At 38.3% G+C, this 14,938-nt stretch overlaps 1 protein-coding gene across 1 annotated transcript in view; it reads right to left on the bottom strand.

Moving 5' to 3' along the window:
* LOC120062176 (glycine receptor subunit alphaZ1) overlaps nucleotides 1-10,445 on the bottom strand; it is a gene marked incomplete at its 5' end in the record, with an annotated part of 87,792 nt that extends 77,347 nt beyond the window's left edge. Inside the window, one exon of the mRNA XM_039011982.1 lies at nucleotides 10,316-10,445. Within this exon, the coding sequence (XP_038867910.1) occupies nucleotides 10,316-10,445 (130 nt within the window). The remainder of the gene's footprint in view (nucleotides 1-10,315) is intronic.
* Between the last annotated feature and the right edge of the window lie 4,493 nt (nucleotides 10,446-14,938).

The following is a 14,938-nucleotide window of genomic DNA, read 5'->3' as shown; positions in this document are numbered from 1 at the left end:
CACATTGTTTTTCTCAAAGCGGAAAACAACAATTAAAAACACATCTAGTATCACAACTTGCCAACACTTCAGAACTTATACAGGTAAGTGTGCGGCAGGGAAAGGAAGGAAATATTGTGGTGGCCAAATTACTGAAGGCAATAGCAGGAAGGAGGGATGCACGAGTTTGTGTTGGAGAACGTCATAGCGGGTCGGGCAGGAGAGGAGGCGATGCAGAGATGAGAGGAGGGGTAGAGGAGGGGTGCAAGGCATAGTTCTTCACGGGAGGCAGAAGGTGAGGTTAGCAAAATGCACTAAGATGAAAAACATCAGACAAAGGAAAGATGCATAGACTACATGTCAAACTGGCTTCGCTTAGATCTGCTTGCATCATTTGGCTTTAAATGCTTAAATGCTTACATTTTCTTATCAAGCAACTGGTAAGTGATTCAAACTAATTTTCTAATAAATGGGATATAAAAATCTTATTTTTTTAGATTTTGTTAATCTAAAAAAATTATATTTTTACCTCTTCCACTCGGGGGGACCCCTGCAACTGAGCAGCAAAATTGGTGCAACACAAGAGAACAGGAACAGGGAGTGTACTTAGTGAACGAAGAGATATAAAACACAAAGGCTCACACACAGACGTGAGCAATTCATTGTTTTACAGTACCTGGGCTTTTTCCAGTCGTTACAGAAATGACCTTTTTTATGAATTGCCATGACTGAAGTTGGCCATGCATCATTTCAAACCTGGTTGGCTTTTCACCAATCCAGCACAACAAACCAGTTAATTACAATTAAAGATAGAAGAATTAGTCCCATTATTGATTGCACTTATTTGGTAAGTGTGTAAAATAAATAAGGCATGCAAAAGATAACACCAAATACCTGATAATAACCTTAATATTTCAACCTGTTCAATCTCACCTTTTACATCCAAAGGCTGTTAATGATAAGGTACTGTACATAACACATACATTAGCACAAACATACAGCACATTTCCATAACTTTCTGCCAAAATTCAGAAGATCTTAATTAGTTCAACAGAAAGGTTGCTCCTCTCTCAGACGACATTTGCTGCTCATTTGAAATACTGCCGGTCCTTTCCTAATTACTATCTCCTGTCGACACAGATGAACTATTATTCTTAGGCACATAGTAAATGTATTTTCTCAACAGAGATTGTGTGTTGATAAATGTCCTATTTTTGCTCCGGAGGCGCATTGAATTTGTAAACCAGGCGGCATGCAGCCTGACTACTTTCCTATACGTGGCAAGTGTCATTGATGAGAGATGGCGACTACACAGAGCTCAAGTCTTTGTGGGGATATTGTAATCTATCAACGTCAGGAGAAAAGGAAATCGTTCTTTTAAGATAGATGGAAAGTATTCTGCATGACCATGAACTGTTGTAGACAGGTGATTCAAACTCTATAATCTGGCTGGATCTAGTGAGGATTATTTTTCCTCTTGTTTTTACACTCTGCATGCAAGGCAATCCCTCTGTGTCAACCTAAGCCTGAGCTTATCCTCTATTTGAGATCTGAAAACCTGATCCAAACATTAAACCAGAGCTTTGACTGTTTTCTTTGTTCAAAGCTTGCGATCTCATACTGGCAAATAACTAGCAGTGTGTAAAATCAATTCTCCATATATTACAAAGAGGTACAGCAAATAAAAGGCTTTGTGTAACATTCAAAAAAGAGTGAAAAATCAGCTATAAGAATGTACAATCGCATTTATAGAATGAATCCATCTGGGCCTGGTAGCGTCTCACTCACGCACCGTTTCACAAAAGCACAAATCTCCGAAAGGCGACAGTTAAAACCGTCTAGCATGAAAAATAAAAACAGTCGCTTGGGGGGGGGCCTTGAATTATATTGTCAGAGTAAACAATTATATGTCAACTTTAATGTCACACTCAAGTGTGGTCACCGTTTTCCCACTTCCCAGTATTAGAAATTAAATGACCCAAATGACAGGAAGTGACAGTAGCCTTCATGACACCATCTTCTCTCCTCGCAGTAATATTAGAGAAGCTTCAGTGATCAGATAGAGAGATGCAACATCCAATTCAACAATCCAATCATTCTCACATGCCATTCATTCAATTAAAGAGTGTTAATGTTTGATATCATGCTGAATAACAACATCAAGGGCAAACTCCCAATAATAGGGTTTTAATAAATACATGGCCTTGATATTATCTCATTCAAATAAATAGAATGAGGCAAGTTTATTTATTTTAAAAGGTCTTTCTCCTATGTTTACATGTACAGTAGACGTATACTAGGAACAGATTTGTACTAAGTATTACAGTAACGGATGGTTGGATACTACTACTCTTATCCTGTCCTATCCTGTCCTGTCCTATCCTGTCTTATCCTGTCCTGTCCTATCCTGTCCAAACCTGTCCTATCCTGTCTTATCCTGTCCTGTCTTATTCTGTCCTATCCTGTCCTATCCTATCCTGTCCTATCCTGCCCTGTCTTATCCTGTCCTATCATGTCCTATCCTGTCCTATCCTATCCTGTCCTGTCTTATCCTGTCCTGTCCTGTCTTATCCTGTCCTATCCTGTCCTATCCTGTCCTGTCTTATCCTGTCCTGTCTTATCCTGTCCTATCCTGTCCTGTCCTATCCTCCAACAGTGGGCTGACTGCTACATCATCCATTCAACAGTCTGCTGTGTCCTTGCAATTTTGCCTCTCCCTAGACTTTGAAACATGATCAATACTTATGTTATAACTCAGGGAGATTCAGTCCTGAAATGATATCAAACATCTACTTCCAGTTCAGTACGGTACGTCAGTCCAAATGTCTAGATCCAAGAGTCGAGCATCCGGAGTAGCTGAATGTATCCTCATTCATCAAACATAGTAGATTAACAAAAATAATTAAATTGTTTTTAAGAAGGCAGACTGAAGTTTCAATGTCAACAAGTAATGTAGTTAGTGATTGGTGTGTGTGTGTGTGTGTGTGTGTGTGTGTGTGTGTGTGTGTGTGTGTGTGTGTGTGTGTGTGTGTGTGTGTGTGTGTGTGTGTGTGTGTGTGTGTGTGTGTGCGTGCGTGCGTGCGTGCGTGCGTGCGTGCGTGCGTGCGTGCGTGCGTGCGTGTGCGTGTGTGTGTGATATTAACTCTGTTTAGGGTTGTGTTCTTTACTGAACCCCATTCCTTTAATGTTCCTGAAGTAGTCAGCAGATCAGTCCAGTTGGTTCCCTGTTGCCATGTGTATATGAACACAGCAGCATCTGAACACTGCGCCCTCCCCCCTCTCTCATTAGGGTATTCCATTAATCCTATTAGCTACCCATTAAACAAGTGCTGATAACACCAAATGAACGTCAAGCTCCACCAGCTAATAATATTTCATCTCCCCAGTCAGGTAGGTTGAAACAAAAAGCAAAGGAGAAGAAGAAGAGGTAGAACAGAGAAAGAGAGGGAGAGAGAGAGGGGGAGAGAGAGAGAGAGAGAGAGAGAGAGAGAGGGGGGGGGGGGGAGGGAGAGGGAGAGGGAGAGAGATACATAACAGGTGAAAGACACATCCATGCGTAGGGAAAAATAAGACAGAAGCCAGAAACAGTAAATATACGGCAGCAAGGACTGTATATTTACAGATGTTGATTTACAAACTAATTCAGAAGCAAAGTGACACAGCTAGTTCATTGTGAAAGCGTTTGGTTACACTGATCATCACTGTGATGTGACATGGCAGGCTTTAAAAAGGAAGTGAGAGTAAGAGGAGACAACAGAGAGGACTAAGTGACTGACTGACTGTCTGACTGGCTGTCTGACTGTCTGACTGACTGTCTGACTGGCTGTCTGACTGGCTGTCTGGCTGGCTGACTGACTGGCTGACTGTCTGACTGGCAGTCTGACTGACTGTCTGTTTGACTGGCTGTCTGACTGACTGTCTGACTGACTGGCTGTCTGACTGTGTGACTAACTGTCTGACTGACTGTCTGACTGGCTGTCTGACTGACTGGCTGTCTGACTGTGTGACTAACTGTCTGACTGACTGTCTGACTGGCTGTCTGACTGGCTGTCTGACTGACTGTCTGACTGACTGTCTGACTGGCTGTCTGACTGGCTGTCTGACTGTCTGACAGGCATCAGAAGCAGCAGTAACAACCCAGGGTGGGGTGATGACTGACTGACTGACAGGGTGGGGTGGTGATGTGTATTTTGGTGGAATCTGCACAGCCTCATGGTTGTCGGCCAAGCTGCTCCTCACTGTGACTGATGAGGAGGGACAAGGTTGAAGAGGAGACTGGAGTCACAGCTGTACCCCCCACCACTGTTCATCACTGCAGTGCAGGCAGAGTGGAGCCCTAGATTACACCTGTCACCCTGCCTATAGCTCATCAGAGGTGCGAGGGGAAAGCTAGCAGGGTAAATAATCAGTCAAGACTACCTTAACCTTCATCGTCGTTGCTGGAGAATGAACGTTAAAGTGGAATTAATTAAATGTTTAAAAGAAACTCGTAGACCATGTATGGGAGATCCCAAATGTGTCAGAAGGATATTTCCTTTTTCCCATTCCAATAGAGAACCTGCTAAATCAATTAGAAGGGTTCCCCACAGTGAGTCCCAGTCATGATCAGTGTAATTTCCTCTCATGCCGGCACATCCGAAGCTTCAGGCAATTCTCTGCTATTCTCTCCCTGTTTTTCACTGTTGCTGTGCCACCACATTAGCAGAGATGGTGGTAGATTGAGGAGGTGTGCTCCTTTGTTAGACCTACAGAGAATGCCTTAGCAGTTCTAATGTTCTAATGTTCTAAAGAATGTCTTCTAACGTTCTAACATTCTAATGATCTAAAGAATGCCTCAGCAGTTCAAACGTTCTAATGTTCTAAAGAATGCCTTTTAACGTTCTAACATTCTAATGTTCTAAAGAATGTCTTCTAATGTTCTAACATTCCAATGTTCTAAAGAATGCCTTAGCAGTTCTATCGTTCTAATGTTCTAAAAATGGCTTCTAACGTTCTAACATTCTAATGTTCTAATGAATGGCTCAGCAGTTCAAACATTCTAATGTTCTAAAGAATGCCATCTAACATTATAATGTTCTAAAGAATGCCTTCTAACGTTCTAACATTATAATGTTCTAAAGAATGCCTTCTAACGTTCTAACATTCTAATGTTCTAAAGAATGCCTTCTAACTTTCTAACATTCTAATGTTCTAAAGAATGCCTTCTAACGTTCTAACATTCTAATGTTCTAAAGAATGCCTTAGCAGTTCTAACATTCTAATGTTCTAAAGAATACCTTCTAACGTTCTAACATTCTAATGTTCTAAAGAATGCCTTCTAACGTTCTAACATTTTAATGTTCTGAAGAATGCCTTCTAACGTTCTAACATTCTAATGTTCTAAAGGATGCCTTCTAACGTTCTAACATTCTAATGTTCTAAAGAATGCCTTCTAACGTTCTAACATTCTAATGTTCTAAAGAATGCCTTAGCAGTTCTAACATTCTAATGTTCTAACGAATGCCTTCTAACGTTCTAATGTTCTAAAGAATGCCTTCTAACGTTCTAACATTCTAATGTTCTAAAGAATGCCTTAGCAGTTCTAGCGTTCTAATATTCTAAAGGAAGCCTTAGCAGAACTAACGTTCTATTGTTCTAAAGAATGCCTTTTAACGTTCTAACATTCTAATGTTCTAAAGAATGTATTCTAACGTTCTAACATCCTAATGTTCTAAAGAATTCCTTCTAACGTTCAAACATTTTAATGTTCTAAAGAATGCCTTATAACATTCTAATGTTCTAAAGAATGCCTTCTAACGTTCTAACATTCTAATGTTCTAAAGAATGCCTTAGCAGTTCTAACATTGTAATGTTCTAAATAATGCCTTTTAACATTCTAATGTTCTAAAGAATGCCTTCTAACGTTCTAACATTTTAATGTTCTGAAGAATGCCTTTTAACGTTCTAACATTCTAATGTTCTAAAGGATGCCTTCTAACGTTCTAACATTCTAATGTTCTGAAGAATGCCTTCTAACGTTCTAACATTCTAATGTTCTGAAGAATGCCTTCTAAAGTTCTAACATTCTAATGTTCTAAAGAATGCCTTCTAACGTTCTAACATTCTAATGTTCTAAAGAATGCCTTAGCAGTTCTAACATTCTAATGTTCTAAAGAATACCTTCTAACGTTCTAACATTCTAATGTTCTAAAGAATGCCTTCTAACGTTCTAACATTTTAATGTTCTGAAGAATGCCTTCTAACGTTCTAACATTCTAATGTTCTAAAGGATGCCTTCTAACGTTCTAACATTCTAATGTTCTAAAGAATGCCTTCTAACGTTCTAACATTCTAATGTTCTAAAGAATGCCTTAGCAGTTCTAACATTCTAATGTTCTAACGAATGCCTTCTAACGTTCTAATGTTCTAAAGAATGCCTTCTAACGTTCTAACATTCTAATGTTCTAAAGAATGCCTTAGCAGTTCTAGCGTTCTAATATTCTAAAGGAAGCCTTAGCAGAACTAACGTTCTATTGTTCTAAAGAATGCCTTTTAACGTTCTAACATTCTAATGTTCTAAAGAATGTATTCTAACGTTCTAACATCCTAATGTTCTAAAGAATTCCTTCTAACGTTCAAACATTTTAATGTTCTAAAGAATGCCTTATAACATTCTAATGTTCTAAAGAATGCCTTCTAACGTTCTAACATTCTAATGTTCTAAAGAATGCCTTAGCAGTTCTAACATTGTAATGTTCTAAATAATGCCTTTTAACATTCTAATGTTCTAAAGAATGCCTTCTAACGTTCTAACATTTTAATGTTCTGAAGAATGCCTTTTAACGTTCTAACATTCTAATGTTCTAAAGGATGCCTTCTAACGTTCTAACATTCTAATGTTCTGAAGAATGCCTTCTAACGTTCTAACATTCTAATGTTCTGAAGAATGCCTTCTAAAGTTCTAACATTCTAATGTTCTAAAGAATGCCTTCTAACTTTCTAACATTCTAATGTTCTAAAGAATGCCTTCTAACGTTCTAACATTCTAATGTTCTAAAGAATGCCTTCTAACATTCTAATGTTCTAAAGAATGCCTTCTAACGTTCTAACATTCTAATGTTCTAAAGAATGCCTTAGCAGTTCTAGCGTTCTAATATTCTAAAGGACCCTTAGCAGTTTTATTTTTTTAACGTATTATTGTTCTAAAGAATGCCTTCTAACGTTCTAACATTCTAATGTTCTAAAGAATGCCTTCTAATGTTCTAATGTTCTAAAGAATGCCTTAGCAGTTCTAACATTGTAATGTTCTAAAGAATGCCTTCTAACGTTCTAATGTTCTAAAGAATGCCTTCTAACGTTCTAACATTCTAATGTTCTAAAGAATGCCTTCTAACGTTCTAACATTCTAATGTTCTAAAGAATGCCTTAGCAGTTCTAGCGTTCTAATATTCTAAAGGACCCTTAGCAGTTTTATTTTTTTAACGTATTATTGTTCTAAAGGATGCCTTCTAACGTTCTAACATTCTAATGTTCTAAAGAATGCCTTCTAACGTTCTAATGTTCTAAAGAATGCCTTAGCAGTTCTAACATTGTAATGTTCTAAAGAATGCCTTCTAACGTTCTAATGTTCTAAAGAATGCCTTCTAACGTTCTAACATTCTAATGTTCCAAAGAATGCCTTCTAATGTTCTAACCTTCTAATGTTCCAAAGAATGCCTTCTAACGTTCTAACATTCTAATGTTCTAAAGAATGCCTTAGCAGTTCTAACATTCTAATGTTCTAAAGAATTCCTTAGCAGTAGTAGCGTTCTAATATTCTAAAGGACCCTAAGCAGTTCTAACGTTCTATTGTTCTAAAGAATGCCTTCTAACGTTCTAATGTTCTAAAGAATGCCTTCTAACGTTCTAATGTTCCAAAGAATGCCTTCTAACGTTCTAACATTCTAATGTTCTAAAGAATGCCTTTGCAGTTCTACAATTCTATAAACAATATTTTTGAAGTTCTAATTATATAAAGGATATCTTTACCATTCTAATTGTATAAAGGATATCTTTACCATTCTAATTGTATAAAGGATATCTTTACCATTCTAATTGTATAAAGGATATCTTTACCATTCTAATTGTATAAAGGATATCTTTACCATTCTAATTGTATAGAATATAGATGCAGTTCTAAAGTTGCACTGTGTTTACTGTATATCTTATAAACAACAATCATTCTCGGAGCTCTGATGAAGACGTTTCTTAGTCTTTCTACCAGACGTTCATTATTAAGAAATGACCTGCCGGCCTGTTAATTTCATGAATGGGATTAATGTGTGTGGCTGGCAGGGATGGGAGAAGGACTGCTTGAATGAGTGAGTCTACCACTCACACTACAATACAGAGTTGACCTGACAGCCATGACTAACCTCTGAATCTATTTCACATTGTTCCATCCCATGACAATAGGCCTCTCGCCACACACCAGTCATATGATTAACATTATACATTACGTAAAGTAATGTATTTTTCCTTAATATGCAAAGACATGTTACATTAGAACACTGTTAGTTTTCATTTGAGTTTGAATATCCGACCTTATTTAGACTCACTAGCAAAAACACTGCTATTGTGCTCCTTGTATTAGTGCACTTGACAAGCCCACTGAGGCTGAGCTGATCCTGTAGTGAGCACTTTCTCTGGGAAGTGTACACTGTGATGGAGGGTTATATTACAGCAGTGGATCACAATACACACAAGACTCTAGTTTCATATATCAAAGTAACTGTGATATAGTAGGTTTAGGTGAGAGCAGAACTCTACAGGTGCCAGACAAGACCAGCACATCATACAATCTGTCATGATGTTATCACTGTGAATTGAGACGTCGGCTTAAAAACAACATTCAATACATTCATACAAAGCCTCTGAACAGAAAACAGTTTATACAGCAAAGAAAAAGCGTTGTTGTTTTGTTGTTGTTGTTGTTGTTGCAGTGAACATCGTGAGCGAAGTGAGTATTGTGAAAAGACGTTATGTAGTCAAACTGTATGAGTCGATGTGGTTTTGCAACTCTAGCAGGCTGAATAATTCATGCTTAGTCACAGCAAACACTCCTGGATTCAGTACTGCATATACTGAGATGTCATACTCATGGAAATCACATGTAATATACCTGTAAAAGGCACAGCAATTCATGGGCCAAAACATCATGTTACATGTTACACAGAGTAGTAGTCACATTGTAGTTAGTTAACGTGAAATATTTGCAAAGTATCAAAGCATGTATGTTAGATAGATAATCACAATCAAATTCCTTCGAATGTCTTCAGAACCAATCTCAGTGTATGGTATGGAAACGGGTTGTTTGTGAGAGCGCTTTCTCATGCAGACCATTGGATTCATATTTTAGTCTTATTATTATAGACCCTCACAATTACGGAATTGTGAGGGTAATATTCCAGAATATATATATATATATATTATTTCACCTTATGGTATATATATATTACCATAAGGTGAAATAATATGTAAATTATTATACCACCTCAGATAAGGATGCACTGATAATAATTGTAGTATTAATACTAGAGCAGAAAATATTGTAAAATAGAGGAACTCTCATCAAAATGATGAAGAGTTCTTTCAAACACTCCAACGTAACGGTGCTCTACCATTGAAAATTATGAAGAGTTCTTTCAAACACTCCAACGTAACGGTGCTCTACCATTGAACATCATAGCTTGGACTGAGTTATCATAACGTAGCTGTATTGCTGACCATAGTTCAATAAGGAAACCTCTGACATGTATCTTTATGGGTTCTTCCATAGAGGGAAAGGTCACTTTTAATGTTATGGAAACATGTTTAGCAACACACTGCCTATACCACCAAACAGACATTCAGGATACTGAGACGGTTGTGATGTTTTTACAGGAATGTAGCCAGCCTTAAACAATGAAATAATAACATGACTCCATTTCATTGTAGCCACATCCTGTAAATATATTGAGGATTTGTGAATATCGTAACAGCTTAATTCAATATTTTAAGGTTTAAAAGTGTGAAGTGTTTAAGGTGCCAAAAGTGTTGAAATGTGTAGAAAAAAATGGTTAATAAGTGTTGTGTTTAATGTGTGAAAATGACCTCACTTGAAAAAATGTATTTAAAGAACCAACACATTTTAATCCGAATTATTTGCTAAAGCCCAAATCAATAGTACAATAAAGGTGTAATATATATTCATATTATATAGATTTCATAGTTTAACTACACTGTCCTCTCTTTACGATCCTGACTGGAATATGTTTTTTCTGCTTGTGCTTGGCTACATTCCTGTTCAATCCCACTGTGTCTTGGTGGCTGCTCCTACCTTTAAAATTAGGTCTGATTCTTGCATCGTAACCCGAAACTTTGCCCATGAGTTTGTCCAAGAACTCCGAGGGAGGCATTGGGGAGGCAGCTTTTCGAGCCGCGGCTTCTTTAGAGGCTGCCAAGCTAGAGACAGAAGAGAGAGAGAAAAAAAAGAGAGCGAGAGAGCGAGAGAGAGAGAGAGAGATATGGGTGCACAACTGAGATTTAAAATGGTGAGTTGTTGTCATATATAGCATCATTCTGAGAGTAATCCAATCCAACAAGTATTTTCTGTTGAGGGATGCTACTGGTTCCCTTCCCTTGTCCATTTGTTATATAATGTGCCTCAATATGAGGTATGAACTATGTTACTTGTCTTCCAAATGAATACAGCAGTTTGATTAGCTCCATGTAATGTAGGAACGTTGTGGGGAACTTTTAGGAAGTATCCTCTTCATGAGTTATATGCTCAGAGAACAATCAATAATATTGATTATCCATTAAGTTGTTGTTATTTGACTCCTTCACACCGTAGCCTACAACACAAGCATTTCGCTACACCCGCAATATTATCTGCTAAATATGTGTAGGTGACCAATAACATTTGATTTGATTTAAACACAGAACATACAGCATGTTTATTGGATATTTTCTAAATGTCTCATCTACATGAATTTTTTAATGTTATTTTTTTATATCATCAACAAAATAATATTAACATTCCATACACAGAATAAAAGTAAGGTTTACATAACCACAGATACCTGTAACCTCACAATCCATTTCCTGTGATGACAGCATAATAAAATAATCAATATTTTTGAAAATACCACAAACATACCAATTTATAGCTCCAAAAAGAAAGCTGAAAACAGAAAATATGTTAATTACTTCTCCATTTCTTCGGAGAATTTACATATCCTGCATATCCAGAATGAACCATCTTGTGGATAAAAATGGATGACAGATAATGACCAGGGTGACATTCCCTTTAATGTCTCATGCAAGCAGTCCAGGGCCGGCGTTATGGGCCGGCCTTAGGGGGCCTCGCCCACCCTACCTTACCTCATTTCCCTTCCAAATAAAATACTGAAATACTGATTATTTATTTAACGGAGACGCGCGCCGTCAGAAAGACAAATCAATACCAGTTAAAGCATCAGAACGAGCAAAACAGCGCCCCCTATCTGTCTCAGTGTGTGTAGACAATGTATCTGACGCTGTCTGGACTAAAAGAGTATTTCATGTCATACTATTTCTGACCAGACAGCATCAGATACATGGGCGACATATAGAGCGGCGCTGTTTCGCTCGGATTATATTCAGATATCTGGTTTCAGCCTTTTACGAATTGGAAAGGAAAGTTGGCGGGGTCACAGTGCACTGTTAGGATGCCGGATTGCCCTAAATTAAATTGATGTTGAGACAAAATTATATAATTACTCCTGTCTAAATAAAAGATTTCAAAATACTTCACCAGGGTGCATGGCTTAGCCACATAGGATCATTAGCTTCTATTAAAAAAATTGCTGGGGATTGTTTCAAATCACAAGTGTGGGAAGGCTGTATTTTGGGTAGTGCACGTGGCAATTGGTCTAGCTGATTGATTTGCGGCTGTCAGTGACAAGCGTCTAAAATATGTGTGAAGATCATGTATCTTGAGTAGAATTTAAAATATTGAGACAGGAAGAAGGGGAGGGAGGTGTGGTGAAAATGTGGTGCGTCTCCAGAATGCATGCTATGTAGGCAAGTGCCCGTTTGTCAATGTCTTGTTTCGGATTGTCTTAAACTTGCCACGTAGAGCACGTATTTTTTTCTTCGCCTCACACAACTCAACAAAGTCTGTTTTTTAAACATCCATTGCAAATGATAGTTCCTCAGTATTTGAAAAATCTTTCCAACACTACTGGCCTCGATAATCACCAGACTCGATGTGAAGGAGCAAAATATAATGATCTGATGATCCCATATATCCAGTGGAAATGTCATAAAAAAAACAGCTTCCTATCCCAAAACTCACTGGCGCAGGAAACGTCGAGGGCAGGAAATAAGCTAGTTGATACAATCTTGCAAGTTCGTTAGCAACAGGATCGGGCCGACACTGTGATAATTTAATGCAAATGTCGAACTTCACTAGCAATAGCTCAAGTCAAAACAGATAGAAAGGGAGGCAGACAGGTGGAGAAGAGAGATGAATGTGATTGAAATAACCAGAATTTTCATCAGGATATTTTCTACTGTTTTTATTTTGTCGGCTTTAGGCCTATGACTGAGGATGGAAGTTATAGGCCTACTGCTGCATTGGCCTATGGGCTATCTCTGAGTTCTATGCTCATGTCTTTAGCAGCCAATGATTAACCACGTGATAATGATTTGAAAAAAACGAATTGAAATTAAACTGTTCCACAAAAATGTGCATATATAAATATTCACAACTGGCACGCAGATAAGTAGAAATGGTAGGATAAATTGTAAGCTTCCCCAAACTTGAAACTCACGAGCTGCCTATGGTCTTTACTATTACAACCATTTATAAAATGCGCCCACCTCTGGAAATCAAATGCCCTTCCAACTGATGCCTCGGGTCTGATTGCAGACTTCTGATACTGAGATGGTAAAGTAAAGAAAAGTTCCAATAAACACCACCGCAAAATACAATCTAATCTGTGTGTGATCGGGATCATAACACCAAAGACAAGGCTTATTTTTATACAACTGTGATCATTAACCCAACAACAAATGGCATATTTTGTCATGTCAGCGCAAAAGGTATTCCTACACATATTAACAAACTGCCCCATCAGTAGTCTAACATATTAACCAACTGCCCCATCAGTAGACTAACATATTAACCAACTGCCCCCATCAGTAGACTAACATATTAACCAACTGCCCCCATCAGTAGTCTAACATATTAACCAACTGCCCCATCAGTAGTCTAACATATTAACCAACTGCCCCCATCAGTAGTCTAACATATTAACCAACTGCCCCCATCAGTAGTCTAACATATTAACCAACTGCCCCCATCAGTAGACTAACATATTAACCAACTGCCCCATCAGTAGTCTAACATATTAACCAACTGCCCCCATCAGTAGTCTAACATATTAACCAACTGCCCCCATCAGTAGTCTAACATATTAACCAACTGCCCCCATCAGTAGACTAACATATTAACCAACTGCCCCCTATCAGCAGACTAACATATGAACCAACTGCCCCCATCAGTAGACTAACATATTAACAAACTGCCCCATCAGTAGACTAACATATTAACAAACTGCCCCATCAGTAGACTAACATATTAACAAACTGCCCCCATCAGAAGACTAACATATTAACAAACTGCCCCATCAGTAGACTAACATATTAACCAACTGCCCCATCAGTAGACTAACATATTAACCAACTGCCCCATCAGTAGTCTAACATATTAACCAACTGCCCCATCAGTAGACTAACATATGAACCAACTGCCCCATCAGTAGACTAACATATTAACCAACTGCCCCCATCAGTAGACTAACATATTAACCAACTGCCCCATCAGTAGACTAACATATTAACAAACTGCCCCATCAGTAGACTAACATATTAACCAACTGCCCCCATCAGTAGACTAACATATTAACCAACTGCCCCATCAGTAGTCTAACATATTAACAAACTGCCCCATCAGTAGACTAACATATTAACCAACTGCCCCCTATCAGCAGACTAACATATGAACCAACTGCCCCCATCAGTAGTCTAACATATTAACCAACTGCCCCCATCAGTAGACTAACATATTAACAAACTGCCCCATCAGTAGACTAACATATTAACAAACTGCCCCATCAGTAGACTAACATATTAACAAACTGCCCCCATCAGAAGACTAACATATTAACAAACTGCCCCATCAGTAGACTAACATATTAACCAACTGCCCCATCAGTAGACTAACATATTAACCAACTGCCCCATCAGTAGTCTAACATATTAACCAACTGCCCCCATCAGTAGACTAACATATTAACAGACTGCCCCATCAGTAGACTAACATATTAACAAACTGCCCCCATCAGTAGACTAACATATTAACAAACTGCCCCATCAGTAGTCTAACATATTAACAAACTGCCCCATCAGTAGACTAACATATTAACCAACTGCCCCCATCAGAAGACTAACATATTAACCAACTGCCCCATCAGTAGACCAACATATTAACCAACTGCCCCCATCAGTAGACTAACATATGAACCAACTGCCCCATCAGTAGACTAACATATGAACCAACTACCCCCCATCAGTAGACTAACATATTAACCAACTGCCCCATCAGTAGACTAACATATGAACCAACTGCCCCATCAGTAGACTAACATATTAACCAACTTCCCCCATCAGTAGACTAACATATTAACCAACTGCCCCATCAGTAGACTAACATATTAACCAACTTCCCCCATCAGTAGACTAACATATTAACCAACTGCCCCATCAGTAGACTAACATATTAACCAACTGCCCCCATCAGTAGACCAACATATTAACCAACTGCCCCCATCAGAAGACTAACATATTAACAAACTGCCCCATCAGTAGACTAACATATTAACCAACTGCCCCATCAGTAGACTAACATATTAAC

The sequence above is a fragment of the Salvelinus namaycush genome, chromosome 17, assembly GCF_016432855.1.
Source record: "Salvelinus namaycush isolate Seneca chromosome 17, SaNama_1.0, whole genome shotgun sequence".
Classification (NCBI taxonomy): Eukaryota; Metazoa; Chordata; class Actinopteri; order Salmoniformes; family Salmonidae; genus Salvelinus; species Salvelinus namaycush.
The sequence above is the reverse complement of the archived record's forward strand: the minus strand, read 5'-3'. Positions and strand labels throughout refer to the sequence as shown.